Here is a 20,532-nt window from a genome sequence, read left to right on the forward strand (position 1 = left end):
AGGAAACGCCGCTCGGGATAGGCCGGGGAGGAACCGAGCACGGATTGGTCAGTCCGCCGCAGCTTGGCGCTGCCTTTCAAAGGGCTCCAGCCACCGGGATTGGGTCAAGGAACTGTCATTTTCCACCGGGCTGCGGGGCCAGAAATGGGGTAGGCTGCGCCACTTATAAGGTCGCTGCCCAAGCCGCTGACGTCTTTCGAATTCGAGACGAGCCTTCAGGCCGCGAGTTGGGTTGCCTCGCGGTGGCCGAGGTGAGTATTGGCTCCAGAGCCGCGTCGTGCGAGCGCGGAGTCGCCTGTGGAGCGCGGGGCGCCTTCGCCCGCTCAGATAGGCCTCGCCGGAGCTGCCTTCCTCTGGGGGCGTCGCGGCGCCCGCGGCAGACGCTGCCCTCGGCTGTTCACTGAACAGGGAGAATGAGGGGAAAGGAGCTTCGCGGGAGAGGTGGTCGAAGGTCGGGTATGCTCTGGTCATCGGGCTTCGCCCCCTTTTCCCGTTCAGGTGCTGAAGGCTTCTTTCGGGTTCCTTTCTTCACGCGTCCGTTGAAACGGACAGGTCGCGGGGTGATCATGGCTTTCCGCGATTCGCTTTTCTTGCGTGGGTGTCCCGCAAACGGGCCGGAGTGGCTTTACGGGGTCATTATCGCCACCCACCAAGATGCTCCGGGGTCCCGTCGGCTAGATTACATTGGAAGGCGGCGGGAGCAGTTCAGTCTACGGAGGCTCAACCCTCCCTATAAATTTGTGCCCAACTTGGGGTTCGGAATTAGCCTCCCCGCCCCGTTCTCCTTTCCCTTTCTCCGTTTCTGTTGTGAATGGCGGTGTGCTCCATTGAATTTTACAGAAAGTTGGATTCGAAGCACAGAGACAGCTGTTTCCTTTGTGTTTATAGACTTCCCGAAAGCGTTTCATTGGAAAGAATGCTACAGAAGGAACGTATGTCAGTCTCGTCCATAAATTTGCTGTTATAGAAGAATACACAAAAGTGTACACAACGACGGGAAGCTTTTACAAATCTTTGCTGGAGAGTTTGAACTTCTCTTCAGTTAGAGATGGGTACGCTTCACTAGCACCTCACGTAGTCTTGAAAACATGAAACAAGGTTGAATCTGTTAGTACCTAGATGGAAATCCCAGGGCTGTAAATCCAGAATAAAGTCACTTCCATATCCTGTTGCCTGGAAAATAACAGGGAAGTGTTCATGTAGTCATTAGGAGTTAAGCTTGACTCAAGGAACACTTTACTGTATACTTAAGAGTGTTTGCCTTTAAGTCTAACTAAATAGGGTCTGATACAAAAAATATATAGATTTGGAAAAGAAATTCTGAGTTTGGGAATTTATTTTCAGTGTCAGGACCAATTCGCTAGTTTCCTGAACTTTCTTCACTTCTGCAACCTGCTTTTGGGAGGGAGATGCTGCTACCATTTTTAAATAATTAGGAGTACAGGCATTTCTCCCATCTACCGCAAGTTACACAGAGCTCTAGCAGACTGGCACTTAATGTCATAAAGCTCAGTCTGCATGTATTCTTTTCTTTTTTTTTTTTTTTTGCAAGGAGGGAAAATATTTAATAAAGGACTTGCTCCTATTCTAAGATGCAGGAGTAGACTTTTATAGTACAAGGTGCTTCAGCTTGAGACTACCATAAAAAAGGACTGTTTTGTCCTGGTAGCAGCTCTATAAACTTAATGTATCTTATATTTCCAAAAAAGAAATTACACATATTTTAGAATTCACATATTCTACAGTTAGTAATTAGTACATTTAGCAGTTACATTTTGTAACATTTTAAGAAAATGCAGAGCTTTAAACATAAGATGTAACTATTTGGGCAGTCTGACAGTAAGCCTTGTTGAATTTAGTAGAATTTACATAGTATTGGGCTGCAAGTTTCATATAAATTGTATACTGTATAAATAAAGCCTAGTCTGCGTCTGTATACTGTATATATATACTGTGTGTGTATGATGTATGTATGTGTGTGTATGTGTGTATATATATATATATATATATAGGATATGTATACTCTAACCTGCTTTATCATAGGAAATATCTTTAATATTTTTTTTCCAGAACCAGTGACCAAAATATCTCAGTGTCTTTCCTTATTCTGAAATAAAGAAATGAATGACCAATGTCAGCAGATAAATTTTGTAAGAGTCACAAGGATTGAGTAGTAGATAAATCACACAAATAAATATGGGGCTGTAAATCACATCTAGAAGCTTATTTGCAAATCAGCATGTGTGTAATGATCCTTCAAGTCAATTTTAACTTCTACATGGACAGATCCATGCTGTTTTCTTGGCAATATTTCTTAAGTGGTTTGCCAGTACTAGTATTTATATTAATTGAGTTGTGAAAGTTAAGTTATAACTGCTGTCCCACTTCAAGAGAGTGCTATACTATCTATCAGGAGGAGTCTGGTAACACCTTTTCAGATTAACAAATGTTATTGAAAGGTATAAAGTTTTGTGTATTGTTGATCACTTCAGTTCCAATCTGATGAAGTGAGCTGAAGTTCATGAAAGCCTATGCCTTTTAATAAAATTGTAAGTTTGAAAAGACTTCAGGAAACTGCTACCAGACTTCTGATTTTTCGCTAGACTAACATGGCTCTCCTGTACCATGAATGTAACATGGTAATGTAAAGTTAAAACATGTTTTGTATTCTTAATTTAAATAGTAAGACTTGGAAAACCGCTTACTGTTTTACATTTCAAAGCTCAATCCATAACTGCTGCATCTAAATTAAGGCAGTAACAACATGACAGAAGAAGGAAAGCAAGCCACAGTCTGTTTGGTCTGGAAATCATCCTCATTGTGCTTTGTCTTTCCCTCAGTTGTCATCCAAAAGCCATTTTGTAAGAGATAGTAGACAGAATGACAGGAAGCCTGAGCTAAGAGGCCAGAGATTTTACTCCTTCCTTCTTTAATTTATTTCCAGGGATTATGATAAGAAAACTAGCAGTTTCTTGATCTGTAACAACTGTTGCAATTGATCTTTTATACTTTCAAGACTGTGAACCAGAGGGTCTCTTGTTAGAGTTTGTAAGTTGCTTTAGGAACTATTGCAGCAACTTTAACAGTACTTTAATCACCAATATTAGTCTGAATCTTGGATCGAAGCAATTCAGAGAAATGTGAATTTTAGAATACATACTGAAAAAATATTTCAAACAAGATTTTTCATTTTATTAGATCCTTTTTTCAATTAGTGTTGTATGGAAAAATAGGTCCTCTATTCCCCACTCCCCTGTGACTACATAAATATATTCAAGTGACTTAACTGAAACCCATATAAATTTGCTTGATCTAATTACCCACCTCTTACCTCTAAATTCATATGTGACAGCCATCCCCTGTGGAAAATTGTAAATTCCTAATTTTGGGATGAGCAAAAACATATTTCTGCTTTATATTTCTTTCAAAGATACGCCAGTGCAAAATTTTCTGGAATCAGAATTTTCTCTGAAATTTGTTTCACTTCAGTCAACTTTGGCAGTTTCAAAGTATATAATATTTGCTTTACAGTTGATTTTCATCTTAACAAAGTATTTTGTCACTATTGCTTAACATTCTTTCCAATTTTCAAATGAAAATTATGTTTCATAGCTTTGTGTTTCTTTAAACGTAATGTTAAACCTCATAAAAAAGGCTAGATTTTTAAAAATAATACTGAACGTACTATGGCTAATGAGCATAGATGCTGATTTTAATTATACTTATTTGCAAACAAACTTTTTTCTGCTTCAAAATTTCCTAGAAAACACATATCTGCTTTTTTTCTAAATATTACATACAGATCCCTAGGAAAAAGTCTTACATTTTTGTCAAGACAAAAGCTGTCCTTATATGTTGAAATTGTCTTCTTTTTTCTAGCTGCTATCCTTAACAGGAAAACCACACACATAGAAAATAATACTGTACCGACTTTATGTCCCAAAAACGCCGATTTAAGGATCAAGATATTAATCCATGTTTAGTGGTAAGTTGAGTTCTCATAAACCTTAATTTATTTTTCTGAAGTGTAGCTTTACATAATAATGATGTGCAAAATGCTCCAAACACAGAACAGTCTGTGCCCAAACTGAGACATGTATTCCAGGTGTTTTGGTTTGTATGTAGAATGAAATGTGGCTATGTTCTTTTAGGTACATTGATCCAGGCAGGTGTGGTTCAGAGGAGGGCTAAGAGTTAAAAAAAACAAATCTGAAGGGGTTTCCTTGGCAATGGCACGTGGAGACCTAACCAGTGGCTGAGGGGAGGCAGGGGAGTAAAAAGCTGGAAAGATTGGGTAGGCAGGTGGGATATATGCCACACTAGACTCTCATGCTTAGGAATAGTGCACAGACCAGTACATTGATGACTGGCTGTAGAAGGGATCCTGTAACTACCAGTATATTCTGGGTTTGTTTCTGATGAATTGCAGTCAGTCCATAATGGTTTGGCAGAACTTTTGAACTTCAATAGTTTGAAACAAAACACTTTTTGTTGTTGACCTTGACCTCTAGAACAGCATCTCCCCAGAGATACGTACAGCACCCATGTTCTTTGCATTCTGGAAGGTCTTAAGACCTGGCTCTGTTCTGAGGCTTACGGTTAGTGTGTCTGTGAAGCTCCTGTACTATTTTTATCATTATGGTTGTTTTTAGTCCAGGCTGCCACATTTTATTTCATATTTTTAACTGTTTGAATTGTATATTTAGATACTGTAAGCTGCCCAGAGTCTGTCAGAGTAGAGGTTTTTTTACTAGATATAATTCCAGAATATATCAACAAGAAATATCACCACTTACTGAGATATATGCTCACGGCTGCAAGAATAAATTTTGCCCAATATTGGAAGAAAGCTACAACACCAGTGATATCTGATTGCAAACTTAAATTTGGAGCATATGCAGCAATGGCAAAATTAACAACATATATCCACATTAGAAGTTTAATTAAATTTAAGCAAGAATGGCTCCCATATATACAATACATCATGCTGGAAGGCAAATTCAGCAACCATTCAAACTTGCAGTGGCACTGAACAAGTGGTTGTTACAACTGTTTTTTAATTATTTTTCCTCTGTTATGTTTCTTTTCTCTCTCTTCAATATTAATAAACAGCAAATAATATAGTGGAGATCTCAGTGTTAAGTATTAAGCTAAAGATAGAAATCCTTACTATATTATGCATTAATTCAATGCATTTCCCAATAGTCTGTCATTGCCACACTTAGCTTTAATTGTACAATTTAAAAATCTTATGTACAATCTTTAAATTGTACAATTTAAGTATCTTATGTTCATTAATATCTCAGAATTGATATAATTTTTATCTTTAGTAGTTTAAGTTATTTAAATTATTATAGTATCAACAATTTTTAATTTATATTGTACAAATATCTCTGTACTTAGCTAATATCTGAATTCTATAATGTATTATTTGCATCTTATAATACAATAAAACAACTACAAAAAAGTGGGCAGCCATAATAAATTTAATTAAATAAATTAAAATTTATATTTTATGCACAGTCTTCATAATAATGTCTTTTTAAAAAAAGTATGTACTGCTTAGGTAAGACTTCTGTAAAATTACAATTTGACACTAACAAATAATTTTGGAGTCTATAGATTTGTAAATACATCTTTTGAAATTTTAAGAAATACTTATGAATTCAAAAATTTCTGCCCTTTGAAAACATTAAAAATATTTAATATAAGAACATCCTGTTGAATACAGGTAATTCAAGATCTAAGTTTGGATACTTATTTATTCTTTTTCTGCATTTTATTTTATTTTATTATACATGTTCTTTTATTAAAAATCTTGAAGATATTATGAATCAAATGCTTTTATTAGATAGTGTAATTTATAATTTAACAATCTTTTAAAATCTTTTAAAAACATTTATATAAAAATTAAGTCTGGTACATACAACAAATAAAACTTGAGTTCTTCAGTGCTTTTATGGTATCTGTTATTGCTGTTTCAACAACATGCATTCCATGTATCTTTCCTTGCTCTCCTATTAGCTCTGTGAAGGAAGGCTTGCTAATGCTTTTGCTTTAGTTCTGCAAAGAGGCACAGCTCCCTGAGCTAGACTTTTGTCTTTTTTCATCTTCCATCTTTTCTACTTATGAAGAAAACATAATTGTGAAGTAATTCGGTTGACGATGTAGCTTTTCCTTTTTAAACTTTAATTGTAATCTGTTATAGGTGATATCATTCTCTGTTACAAAACCTTTAAGCAAGCTGTTAAAAATACTGAGTTAGAAGAGGAAGTTATCTTATTTCTTGCATATTTCTTGGGATTCTGGAATATCTTTCAAATTATCAGTTTTTATGTTTAAAAAAAAAAACAAAAAAGTTTGCATCAGCCAAATCAGATTTGGTTGCACTTCTTGGTAACAATGTTTTTTTCTTGGGAAAGAATTTTAAGATACTTAGCATCTTAACATCTACAAAGCTATTGATTTAACTTTTTAGCCTAATCCTAGGTTTAAGGTCTTAGACTAGTATTTTGAAGAAACAGATAGGAGTACTATTAAGTAGGACTTTATTCCAACATATTATTTGTAAGATTACAGCCTCATTGTTTAGTTGCCTTTCAACAAATGAACATGGCACTCTTCCAAACTGTGGGAAATGATTATCAACTATTAGGTATTTATATATTATTTCCTTTCATATTCAAGGAAACCGATGCTTCTAGGAAGTGTTTGGAAGAGAATCAATCTGATAAGAATATGTGTTCAGACTATTTTTTAAAGTACAAAAATTGCCGTAAATTTTGGGTAAGTAGATTTGAAAGGCTTATATCTAAACTTGCCCAGTGATGGAAATAGGAATCAGGCTCTAAACCTGTCTCTGATGTATCTAATCTCTATTTCTATCTATAAATATATAAAAAATTTTTTAAAAACTGCCAATATTAAAGGGTCAGATTATTTATTGAATCATTTATATGAGTTCACATTCAAAAGCTTATAAGCACTTCATAGCTGCAAAATCTAGCAAAGTATCACAGTTACTTCAGATTAAAATGTAGATCAGTAAAAATTAAGATAAATTTAAAAATTAAAATGCACGTTCACTATACACAAAACATTAAAATAACCAAGTAAGCAATTTAATTTCCAAGTGCCCAGGAGAAAAGAATGGTTTTCACTCTCATACTAACCACTAAGCGTGTTGGGCTCTTTGAACCTCAGGAGGCAGACTATTCCATAGAGATAGTATAACTACCAATAAGACCTACATTCATACTCACTTCTCCCAATCTCATTGGCACTGGGATCTGAAGTATCCCATTCTGGGTTGAACGCATCAGAATGAGCAGATTCTGTTTGGAGAAGATGGTCCAGAAGATATAAAGAACTATAGAACTTTATAGTCAAAACAATAACTTTGAATGGTTCTTGGAAACAAATTGGCAACCAATGTAGTGCCTGACATGCTGTTGACCTGGCTCTCAAACACCAGTAAGCGGGCTGCCACATTCTGTACCAATGGACATTTCCAGGTAGCATTTAAAAGAAGCCTTAGATAGATTGTGCTGCAACAGTTCAATCTTAAATTGATGAGTGTGTGTGTAACTCTGGCTAGTGCTGGCTTCTCCAAAAAGGGCTGCAACTGGCCCAGCTAGTTGAAGCTGGGAAAAGGCTCTTCTGCCCTCAGCCTTCATCTACTGAACAACCAGATTGTATTTATATTTTTATTTATTTAAATGATTTACACAGCCATCCATTTCACAACAGTGACTCAAATGCGCTAAATGTAGGAGAATCTTGAAGTTGCAGCTGCTCCATCCTGTAACAGAACAGGAGTTGACACCGGGGGGGGGGGGATGGTTAATTAACAGCATTTATCTCTTGCTCATATTTAACTTTAGATTGTTTTATCCCATCCAACCCCCTCACAGACACAGATAATGACATCCACTACATCTCCAGCTTGGCCCATGGTGGAAATATATAGATATCATCTTAATACCTCATCCTAATGTATGAATCACCTGCCCCAATGATTTCCTACAGGTGTTAAATAACATGGGAGAACAGAGAGCCCTGTGGCATCCTATAGAAGAGTGACTAGGGGCTTGACTGCTCATCCTATAACACTATCAGCTGGAACCACCTGCTCAGGGAGTAGTGGAAGCACTGCAGACAGTGCCTACCACCCCAGCCCTCATAGGGGGTCTAGGAGATTACTTGTGTTGATAGTATCAAACACTCTTCAGAAGTTGGACCAGGACAAGCACACACACTATATCCAAATCCTAATGAATTGCAACATTCAGATTTACGCACAGGAAAATATGATGGGACGTGGTTATACAGATGGAATCCCACTGGGGATATTGCAACAGTTGTGTCATGGGTTAGATTTCCTGAATATATTTAAAACTTTATGTAATGTGGATTTGTATCCAGAAGTTTGGATAACAAATCTGAATTTGTTTATTATTCTTTTTTACATGTGAGAGGGAGGAGAAGAGTTAGCTTGATGTGCATATCCTCCTTCTGTGGCTTGTAAACCACCATTTTGTTCTTGGGATAGGTTCACATTCATATTAAGAAAAATCTACAATGATAGATAACACTCTCATAAATACTTCCTTCGGTGCTCTCCAGATATCCATAGAGCAATTTCCAGATTTGTCTGTGTATTTTGTTTTTTTCAAAAATAAAGCTGACATGTTGCAAATAAAATGGCCATTTTCTAGCCTGTCCTTTATAATATTTCTATCCTCCTAGTCATTCTTAGAAAATGAAGAATGGTGGGTGACTGCATCCCAGTGCTTTATTTGGAAATATTCTCACCTACTAAGGTGGAAATATTCTCACCTTCTTTTCTAAAAAGAAAATAAGGGTGGTGAGAGTAATCTCATTAATTTTCCTTCTGGTGAATGGATGCTTTGAGACCAAAGTAGTCCTTTTGTTCAGAGGCAAGCTTGCCGTGGTAGCCATTTGTGAATGTGTCCATCACATGCTCTCAGAATTCCAAATATGGCCACTTGCCCAGAAACGTCTTTCCTTTACCTAACATTATGGGTGAAAGTATTCATTGACTCCATGTGGAAAAAACTAGCTGAGCATACTCTGATGTTATACCACACTGTTCAACTAGAACCTACCAAACTATTTCCCTTTTTATGCAAAAAGTGACACTTCCGGAAGATTGACATTGGGCCTCTAGGCCTAAGCACATTGTGGCTTCATTCTAGTAGTGTCCATGTATATAAATCAGTGTCTCTGCATATAAAGAGAAAGTCAAAGCATGATGCTCTCTGGACCGTTCTGTCATGCGCAAACTCTCCCGATTCACATTCCTTTGAATGGGCAAGTTCCATCTCCAAACTATCATTGGTGATTACATATCATAAACAGTGATTTATATTCCACTGATTGATGTTGAATCAGTCTTTCAAAGATAGGCACTTTAGATGACAGAGATAACATGTTTATTTTGATAGAGCAAGACTTCTCCAACTATACAGCAACTATTTGATTTGCTGAACTAAATATGTAGTATGTAAATATTTTAAATACTTGTTTGCTGTCAGCAAAATGGATTTAATCATGGTTTATTATTTGTTTGCATTTCTAGCATGGGATTATGGTTCAAAGAAGACAAGATGGAATAAAACCACATATGCCTACAGCAGACGAGAGAAAAAGAATCCTAGCTTCATTGGGAGGGACACCATATTAACCTTACGGTTTTCTTAATATAAGATGTACAGTGGTTTTACTGTAACAGTATGTTTTATTTTATTTGGGAAAAAAAATCGTTTCTTGATACCCTTGTACTGTATTCATTTACAAAAACTAACCAAAGAAGAACCCTAAAATTTTGAATGTCTAAAGAGTGAAATGCATTGTTGTATGGGAGAAACTTCCAGAAATAAATACATTTTTCTAATAAGGATATTTCATGTGTTTTATATATTTATAATATATAATTTTAATATTTATTATACACACACATAAAGTAATCCAAATGGATTACAGATAAATAACGTTTTCAAATGAAATGGTTGAAAAAATAGTATGGGACTGAATATTCTCATAGATTTTATTTCCCAGAACAAGACTTGGCTCATTTTAGATCAATGTATCATGAGTGATCAGTAAATTTTAATATCCTGTTATCTAAAAAAAAAAATAATTACTTTGTGGAATAGTCTTCAGTATAATGTTGATGGTTATCTTCACTGTAACCAACCTACAGATATTTTTACTCTCATCTTTAACCTCAAGTCTATCAATTCGATAGTATTAACTGTAAGATTTTTATCAACAATATCATGTGTTTGGTATAAATCAGGGGCTTTCTCTAAAAGGTGCTGCACAGCATTTTCCAGAAGTTTAAGAAGAACCTTCCACATCTCCAGCAGACATCAGTTTGTAACTTATATATAAATGTCAGTCTAGATGGAATCAAGAATGAATGACTGAGTTCATCTTAAGTATTATTATATTTACTTTCTGGTTGTCAGGGCATTCACTCTATTTTTCATATCTGTTGTATGGAGTCATTCAGAATAGCTTACTAAATACATTCATTTCTGGCAATATTTTTATTACTTCAGAATAAAAAGGTTTATGAACATCTTCAGTCTCCTGTTTATTTCTAATATAAATTAGCTGTTCAACTGAGTAGTACTTATGTGTATTTTGATATATTTGTAAAGTTCTTGAGAGTTCACAGACTTTTCAATTTGCTGGTTAAACTTCTTTACCCCCTTCATCTCTTGGCTATAGGATAATATTTGAACATTATGAGGAAAGAGAATAGCCAGGTGAGCTGGGAAGTACTTGGCAACTATTCATTGAAGGGGAGATTGTAGGTTGGTTAAATCAAGAGTAAAACAGTCTACAAACACTGCCAGAGTTATACAAATAGCTAAAATAAGTAAGTCTATAGATATCCTTCTGTATGAACCTTTGTATCTGATCCATAGGTAATTATGACTTCTTTGAAGGGAAGGGGTGTTGCATCAGATTTATCTTTTGGATTATTTCAGCTAATGTTTTGATTCCTGCTTATACTCAGTACAATCATGTTGTTGAAACAACAGTGCTAAAGTTTTAAGTATGAGCAGTAATGTATATAAATATTACATTTAAAAAAAATGTTGATGTTGTTTAAAAACAGTGCTGTACTTCTATCATGCAGCTAAACTGCTGAAATCAGAATGAGAAAAATTGACAGCAACATTTCAGACAATTCTAAGAAACTGCTCCATATTTGGTACAATTATTAAATAAACAATTGTTTATTACTGCACTATAATCCCAAACCCAACTAACATGTTTCATGTGCCATCACAAAAGTTTGGGTCTTACATTTGTGTTCTCTACCCCGTTCAATTGTCGAATGTTCATTTTTTTCAAAATAATATTGTGTAGAATTGGATTACAGAGAATTGAGGATGAAAAGTGGCTAGAGGGAGGAGACAAGCTGTCAACTGTCCATAAAATTTATGCAAATCCAGTACTGATGTGAAACTTGGTTTTCGTGGTCTGCTTTTTTAAAATGCTGTATTGATGACTTTATAGTATCCATCAATATTCATGAATAGTTCAATTGTTTTATAAGATTTCCTTCATTCCTAAGATTGTATATGTTCAACTCTGGGTGGATGGAATTGGTCCATATAGTATCTTGCCTTTTTTCCTGAGTTAATTGAGCAGAACTTGTTTACTTATTCATAACACATGACCTTCATGTGATAGACTTTTAGAAATGAGTGCTGCTATCAGTACAGTACTTTGAGAATCTTGGGCAAATAAGATTGTATTGATGGTGAACAAGGGGATATGATGACTGTGTCCCAATCCTGGATGCCACACTTTTAGGACTGAGATAAATGGAACAAGTTTTAGAGAAGGCAGTGAGGATGATCAAAGTCCTATGAAGGTACTGGATATATGCAGCCTTAAGATGACGGGGAAGATACAAGATTTTTCAAAAACCTGAAGATGCCACATACAAGAAGATCAAGATTTGTTCTCTGTTGTTACAAGATGCAGGCTATGGTGTAATAGATTTAAGATACAGAAATCTGTATGTATTATGGGTAAATATATTTGTCCTCTGTAAATAATGAAAATTTCAAAGACTATTAGAAATACTGCAATGTTATATTCATCTATGTAATTCAGTGGGGAAAATAGTAAGGCATACTTACAAAATTGTCAATGTTTAAGTAATTAAATATAAGCTTTTTACAACTCAAGTTGCCTTGGTGCCTGTCTTAGGTGGCAACTCATGGCTAATATTTTCTGGACTTAGTAAGTAGGATCAGGCCTGGATAGGATCTGGATGGAAGATCCCTAGGGAATACTAGAGCTGTAGACTCTAGACTGGTAAGTTAAATAGAATCTCCCTGAAGCGGCCACTTCTCTATTTCTGCCAATAAAACTGCATGAGTGCTTACATAAGTCAACTGGAACTGAGCTTAATAAAAGACTTTTTCACTTGGCTTGATAACTGTTATCCTGGGTGGCAACATTATTTTTTGTTGTAGAGTATGCCTATCCTGAAAATGTAACTGCTGTTGTATTTTTCTACTTAACCTTGTAGTATATACTAAAATACCTGTTATTTTTGATCTAGTGTTGAAGTTCCACTTCTAGAGTACAGCAGCAAGGTAAAATCATTCTCAAATTACTGAGAATTATTTGTAAATATTGGTAGCTCTTATTTCCCAGCAAGCTTCAGAAGTAAAACTTACAGATTAAGAAACATTCTGGAAGAAACATAATGGTTCAGCATTAGATTTCTGAATATACAGTGGGGCAAAAAAGTATTTAGTCAGCCACCAATTGTGCAAGTTCTCCCACTTAAAAAGATGAGAGAGCCCTGTAATTTTCATCATAGGTATACCTCAACTATGAGAGACAAAATGAGAAAAAAAATCCAGAAAATCACATTGTCTGATTTTTAAAGAATTTATTTGCAAATCATGGTGGAAAATAAGTATTTGGTCACCTGCAAACAAGCAAGATGTCTGGCTCTCACAGACCTGTAACTACTTCTTTAAGAGGCTCCTCTGTCCTCCACTCGTTACCTGTAGTAATGGCACCTGTTTGACCTTGTTATCAGTATAAAAGACACCTGTCCACAACTTCAAACAGTCACACTCCAAACTTCACTATGGCTAAGACCAAAGAACTGTTGAAGGACACCAGAAACAAAATTATAGACTTGCGCCAGGCTGGAAAGACTGAATCTGCAATAGGCAAGCAGCTTGGTGTGAAGAAATCAACTGTGGGAGCAATAATTAGAAAATGGAAGACATACAAGACCACTGATAATCTCCCTTGATCTGGGGCTCCATGCAAGATCTCACCCCGTGGGGTCAAAATGATCACAAGAATGGTGAGCAAAAATCCCAGAACCACACGGGGGGACCTAGTGAATGACCTGCAGAGAGCTGGGACCAAAGTAACAAAGGCTACCATCAGTAACACACTATGCCGCCAGGGACTCAAATCCTGCAGTGCCAGACGTGTCCCCCTGCTTAAGCCAGTGCATGTCTGGGCCTGTCTGAAGTTTGCTAGAGAGCATTTGGATGATCCAGAAGAGGCTTGGGAGAATGTCATATGGTCAGATGAAACCAAAGTAGAACATTTTGGTCTAAACTCAACTCGTCGTGTTTGGAGGAGAGAGAATGCTGAATTGCATCCAAAGAACACCATACCTACTGTGAAGCATGGGGGTGGAAACATCATGCTTTGGGGCTGTTTTTCTGCAAAGGGACCAGGACGACTGATCCGTGTAAAGGAAAGAATGAATGGGGCCATGTATTGTGAGATTTTGAGTGAACACCTCCTTCCATCAGCAAGGGCATTGAAGATGAAATGTGGCTGGGTCTTTCAGCATGACAATGATCCCAAACACACCGCCCGGGCAACGAAGGAGTGGCTTCGTAAGAAGCATTTCAAGGTCCTGGAGTGGCCTAGCCAGTCTCCAGATCTCAACCCCATGGAAAACCTTTGGAGGGAGTTGAAAGTCTGTGTTGCCCAGCGACAGCCCCAAAACATCATTGCTCTAGAGGAGATCTGCATGGAGGAATGGGCCAAAATACTGTACCAGCAACAGTGTGTGAAACCTTGTGAAGACTTACAGAAAACGTTTGACCTCTGTCATTGCCAACAAAGGATATATAACAAAGTATTGAGATGAACTTTTGATATTGACCAAATACTTATTTTCCACCATGATTTGGAAATAAATTCTTTAAAAATCAGACAATGTGATTTTCTGGATTTTTTCCCCCATTTTGTCTCTCATAGTTGAGGTATACCTATGATGAAAATTACAGGCCTCTCTCATCTTTTTAAGTGGGAGAACTTGCACAATTGGTGGCTGACTAAATACTTTTTTGCCCCACTGTATATGCATTCTTCTGATTCCTCTATCATTTCCTGGTTACTGAAGCTGGAATAATACTTCCTTTTATGCCAGTCAGATGCTTCTCATTAAAAGAGTTTAGATTTTTGTTCTCTGGAGAATAGTAACATCATTTAATAAACTAGAGATACTTAAAAATGTAAATAGCTTCACTACCTCCAGTGTTACCAGTAGCCTTCTGCAAGGTGGAAAAAAACCTGAAATGAAATCCATTTAATATTTAGTTTTGCATTGGTTTGCTTCCTATGCTTTCTGCATTGTCACTATATGAAAGTTTAAGCTGAAGTGACACCACTTTACTTCAGGTCACATTTACAGTGTCATTCTAGAAGAAAACATTGCAGAATATAACTTTACAAAACAAGTAGTAAAACTATTGCTGCTAAATTTGCTTATTTATTTTAATAGATTTGTATCTTAGCTTTCTTCTAGCAAATCAACTAAGTTACCTAGTGAGATTCCACATCTGAGAACAGACTTGAATCTAGATCTCCTTTGTTCTAGAGTGACATCTTAACCACTATGCCTTTTTGAACTAAATCTACCTGCAAATAACTGAATTTTGTTGGAAGCTACAGTTGTACAATCCACTGTACTTTAGTCTGGATAAGGTCTGCATTTGTTGGCCCACATCCAATCCATTTATAAATTTCATCCATTGATTAAGGATTAGAATAGAGAAGAATGTATTTCATTAAACCAGAATATTTATTTAATATTTATCTTATTAAATATTCATTAAATGCCAAACTGGTTAACATAATGTGACAATTCCAAATTGCTGAAATCTGAGGTTGAACTATTTATTTATTTATTTATTTATTTTGTCCCCGCCCATCTCCCCACAATGGGGGACTCTTTTACTTTTACCTATAAAACCTTTTTGTAATTTTTAGAACAAAGTTACCAATAAAATGACTATTTGAGACAAAGGCATAAAAACATAACATTTCAGTTTATTACAGGGTGGAATGTGCCAATAACCACTTGAATGGTATTTTGCAAGTCAAGCATAACTAATTAATTAAAAAAGAAACTGTAAAACACTTCAAGATAGCTCTTGTTGCCTCTGCATTATTGCTTTTTTTTTTTTTTTTAATAATTGTGGATTTTGAAGCTACTCAGGAAATACTCTTACTTTGCTGCTTAACTCTGTAAAGCTTATTCTAAATTCAAGAATCAAACAGGGATGCCTATAAATAAAAGACAAAGGAAAATGTGACGAGATACCAGAGTAATTTCTACAGACTAATAAATATTTAGGATTTTATATTAAAAATATTTCTAAATACACGGAAATAAATATGTGAAAAGTTTTAGAAAAGATTGCCATAGATATTTATAGAAGGATTAAAATTCCTTATGCTGGTGAGGTAAAATTAATGTTACTAAAATGAATATTGCTCCATAATTGAGTTATGTTTTAAGAGCTATTCCAATGTTAATCCCAATTTTTTTTTCAGATAAATTATTGGGGAAATTCATATGGGAAAATAGGCTATCTAGGAATTCACTGGCTGAATTTAGATTATCTTTTAAGGATGTGATTTTATTTTTACCAGTTTTTTCAAAATAACAGGCTTATATTTTATCAGCAATGATCTGTGTGGAATGAAAATTCAGTAGAGCATCAACCTTTGTGGAACTTGCTGGAAAGTTTTTATTTCCGTATTTCCATTAAGTTCCTGGCTATTGCTGGGTCAACATACAGCAGAAATAAGTGTTTCATTTCTGGGACTGGCAGCAGCTAGACGTGTTTGGGTCTTGCTGGGTTATGGATTGGATTTGGAGTTGAGGCCCACGAATATTTAACTTTATGGAAGAAGTCTACTTTAAAATTAGAGGACACAATGTTCTATTGGAAATCGGAAGTGGAATCCGGAACACTTACTTTAAATCAATTTGCTTTGCAATGATTATTATAAAGATTTATCTTGTTTTCAACCACAATTTGGCCTCCTTAATTACCATAGCAATATAATCAGTTCAAATATGTTTTGATGTCTCAGTAGCTTTGTTGTTTTGGATGCTTCCAAAAAATCTGAAGCATTGGAGTCAATGTCTGAAACTAAACCCACTTATATTTGTACAAAAGAACTAATGAATATTTTCAAAGTTGATATTAATGACATTTGTAGCTTGTGGATTTAAAAAATGAAACACCAATGGTTGTAGGTCTTAGAAATACAAAACTGGTTTTAGTGGGATATAAGATTTAAATTTAAGATTAATCTCAGTAAGAGAGTTAAGCAATCACTGAAAATATTATCATGGGTGGAATCCATGATTAGAATATGTGAAAACATTAATTTACATTAGGATACTTTAACATCATTAAATCTATTGTTAACCTGACAGCCCTCTGAATGTATGTTACTAAAACAAAAAAGCTTATATACTATATATTTTGTAACTTTTGATAGAAGCTTATTTTGTATTTGCAGAAATATTATATATTCCAATGTATACTTTCAGATATGACTGTTTTGTATGTTTACAAGTATTTTGTCAAAAGTAATCCACCCACTGTTGCATGAATTCCTTAAGGTACATAAGAAAAAAATACTAAAATTGATTCATCAAAAGATTTTATTTTGAGTCTAGTGGACACCCAAAAGAATGAACTTGAAAGGATTTTCTTTGCTGATGATGTAAAAAAAATTAGGGGTCATTGACATTGTTTTGAAATAATGTTTTAATGTAAATAGGTAGATTTATGGGGAAATCTTTTAATGTTAATTATCCTATTATGTTAAACTATACCCCAGAACTTTGGAATCTGAGTAATTTTGAGGAATTATGGTTATAATGGGCCTCTTTTGAGAAACTAGAAAACTAGTAACTGCAGAGAGGCTATTATATGCACAAAGATGGAAGAATACAGAAATATGGCTGGGTTTGAATGAAGATGGCTGGGTTTTCAGAAAAGGCTAAACTGACTTGTTTGATTAAGGAGGGAAATACAATTACTTTTATAAAAGACTGGAAACTCTTTATGGACTTTTTGCTGAAAGTGGATAAAAATGAACTGATGATTTTAGGATTTATTGATTAAAAAAGTTTGTTTATGGGAAGAAGGGAATCATGATATCGAATTTGGGAGGGTGCAGGTGGTAATTACTGTGTTTTTAACTGCTGCAAAGAAGATTGAAATTCACTTTTTTAGATACTTTTTTCTTTCTCATTTGTTATTTTTTACTTTTTCTTTTATTCCTTTATATTTTCTTTCTTTTCCTACTTTTTCTTTTATGTTTCTGTAGTTTTTTAAGCCTACGTAAAATTTTCTTATAACAAAAATTACTTAAAAAAAAAAAAGAAACTGAAAACTAGTATTATTCCCAGCATTAAGAACTGGCTTCAGGGGATGGGTAATTCACCTGTTTTTGAAAAACCTGTTTTATCTTTGGAGTCCTTGGTGCTCTCTGGGGTCTACATTGCCTTGAAGACCATATGGAAATTTCAGCTGGTCCAGAATGTGGAGCCGCAGGCAGTTATGAGTGCACCTCAGTAAATCTATGTTATACTTTTGCTCTGTGAACTGCACTGGCTCTAACCGGGCTTCTGGGTGCAATTCACGGTCCTGGTAGTCACCTGTAAAGCCTTTCATGGCATGGAGCTGGGTTATCTGCAAGATTACCTCTCTGATTATTTTTCCCACCCCACCAGAAAAGGCGTTATTTGGGTTCTGTCAATTAGAAAATGTCATCCTATGGGGCCTAGGAAATGGCCTTTTCTGTTGCAGCACTTTCCCTCTGAAACACCATGCACCCAGAGATCCAGCTGGTCCTGACTGTTCTGGCATTTCATAAAACCTTAAAAACATGGCCGTTTTCCTTAGCATGGGGGATTGAAGGCAAAAGGAGAAGAGGACGGCAGAGGATGAGATGGTTAGATAGCATCACTGAAGCAATGAGCATGAAACTGAGCAAACTCAGGGAGGCAGTGAAGGACAGGAAGGCCTGGCGCAATATGGTTCATGGGGTCACGAAGAGTCGGACACGACTTAACGAGTAAACAACAACAGGAGGTTGATGAGGCCTGTGAGATATATGTTGTTATGACAGTTGTCCTTGGCTACCACTATATGTATATTGTTACTGTCTGGGTTTTTTGTAGTTTTTAATCTTGTTAGCTGCCCAGAGTCACTAAAGTTGCAAGATGGGCATCCATATAAATTGCAATTAATGAATTAATTCCAGGCTTTAATTCATAGAAACCATATACAGTTAGCAGATCTTGTATATTTCTTCCATTCTTTTACAATAAATGAGATCAATGTATGATTTAATGTTTTCTTTGTAGGGGAAAACATGTTTTATCTTTAAGCTACTTTTGTACTATAATTTGCCCATAGCACACTATGAAACATATTTACGCCAAGGAAAAAGCCATCTTATTCATATAGTTACATTTGCAGTGGCAGGATTATCTTACATTTGCCCTGATAGAAAGAAACGTTACTTAAAGCAAAACAATAGCGGAGGAAGGTGGAGCACAGCTAAAAATATGCAAGCAAAAGACAGGGAGAAGCTGCGTACCAACATTTCAGTCTCACTGAGAGCAAGGACTCCAGAAAATTATGGAAATACTATGCTTGCTAAAGAAATTAATTCTGAGGAATGATTACTGCTAAAGAATACAATTATTTTAGGCAGAATTCCAGATTTAAATGTGTTTACTGGTGCTTGGCATGAATTTATCATGTGATGGTATTTCTACTACTTACTTATATGAAATAATAACTTTACCAGCTAAATATCTGTATCTAAAGTTACAGAATGGAGGGAAGAGATGATACACGTTCTATGTTAGGGATATGTGGTGAGCTGGAGCCTAACTTCTGGAAATTACCTGATCTTTCTCCAAATCAGAAGGAGAATTTAGAAAAACAGGTCTATTCTTCTGAAGTTTCAGGCCCATGAATTAGGACTTGACTGTATATCTTCAGCCCTAACTTTACATGTCTTAACAAGGCTGCTATGTTTAGACTTGGCAGAGACTTCTCAAACACTCAAGATAGAACATTTATTGCAGACTAGCCCAAAGCCATATAATATAGTTGATTAGCCTCTGTCCATGTGAGGGTGTAATTCACTGTTACATCTATGGCAATTTAAACTTTTTTTTTTTTTTGCTTTTCCCTGCCTTTTGCATTTTTCAACTAGACTCTTTGCCCTGCACTTTATAGCTTTGAAGCTAAACAGTTGAGACAACTGACATCTCTAGCCTGAGAATCACTGGCTCTTGGCTTGTCTCTCACACATAGTCTGGAACAGGAAAAAGAAAAACTGCTATAACCATTTTCATTTTTTACCGCAATGAAATAAAATTTGCAGTGGTATAAGGCAAATCATTTTATATTTCATAAGAACCAATGCAAAAATTTTCATGTGAAGCATTTGCATCAAGATGGATCCTCAGTAATTATAATAATTATAAATAAGAGTTTAATGAAGGAAAGCATGTTAGAAATACTTTGCAAGAGCAAAGAACCAGAACTTTCAGAAACTGGCTCCCAACAGAAGCAGATTACACATTGGATTAGATGGACCTTGCAGTGCAGGGTGATAATAAAGAAAATGCTGATTGGATACTGCTACATTACACAATCTAAATTTGCTAAATATTCAAAATATTTAGTTTTAAAATTACATTTTAAATAAGACAAACATTGAAATAATATTAGTCTAGTTCTTATCAGGTCACATCCAAGCAGAGTTCTAAATATTCCTGGTTGAGATACAGGTAAACAGTAATTGAACTCAAAAATGTTGCTGGTGCCACAAATCTCTGTGTTTTGTACCGCCAAATTATCCCAAGTTAGCTGATAGGATTTTGTCACAGTATTTTTCTCCTGTAGGGCCTGTAAAGCCAGAGCTCATGAGATGAGATTCAATTTCCAGGTGTGTAGTTGTAGCCAGTCTAGGTCTCCATAGAGGGTGGTTTTGTAAGCATATAATCCAGATGAGCACAAATTTGGACTCCCTGAGTCCTGAGGCAGCCCTTCACTTTGGTGAATACTCTTGGTGCTGAGGCCAATCCAAAAGGGAGTGCTTTACACTGGAACTGGTTGTTCCGTATGCAAATTTGATGAACTTCTAATATATGTGATCGGT

At 35.7% G+C, this 20,532-nt stretch overlaps 1 protein-coding gene across 3 annotated transcripts; it reads left to right on the plus strand.

The window, feature by feature from the left end:
• Positions 1-144: 144 nt before the first annotated feature.
• On the plus strand, positions 145-9,922 carry CHCHD7 (coiled-coil-helix-coiled-coil-helix domain containing 7). 3 transcript variants are annotated; one of them, XM_025167928.2, is made up of 5 exons: positions 187-251; positions 889-1,052; positions 3,880-3,985; positions 6,688-6,786; positions 9,602-9,922. In XM_025167928.2, the coding sequence occupies exons 3-5, from the start codon at positions 3,935-3,937 to the stop codon at positions 9,704-9,706; spliced, it is 255 nt and encodes an 84-aa protein (XP_025023696.1). In that variant the 5' UTR covers positions 187-251; positions 889-1,052; positions 3,880-3,934; the 3' UTR covers positions 9,707-9,922. The 3 variants fall into 3 exon arrangements, with proteins under 3 accessions (XP_007430282.1, XP_025023696.1, XP_087986847.1); XM_007430220.4 differs by lacking the exon at positions 889-1,052 and having other exon boundaries at positions 145-251; XM_088130721.1 differs by lacking the exons at positions 187-251; positions 889-1,052 and adding an exon at positions 288-451.
• The last annotated feature ends 10,610 nt before the right edge of the window (positions 9,923-20,532 follow it).

The sequence above is a fragment of the Python bivittatus genome, unplaced genomic scaffold, assembly GCF_059951505.1.
Source record: "Python bivittatus isolate LINGU-HERP-01145 unplaced genomic scaffold, Pbiv_v1 ctg000840_np1212, whole genome shotgun sequence".
NCBI lineage: Eukaryota > Metazoa > Chordata > Lepidosauria > Squamata > Pythonidae > Python > Python bivittatus.

Coding starts and splice junctions, on each gene's coding strand:
- CHCHD7 (XM_007430220.4), top strand. CDS start 3,935: ATGTCCCAAAAACGCCGATTTAAGGATCAAGATATTAATCCATGTTTA. Junction 3,986..6,687: donor ATATTAATCCATGTTTAGTG/GTAAGTTGAGTT, acceptor TTCATATTCAAG/GAAACCGATGCTTCTAGGAA. Junction 6,787..9,601: donor AAAATTGCCGTAAATTTTGG/GTAAGTAGATTT, acceptor TTGCATTTCTAG/CATGGGATTATGGTTCAAAG.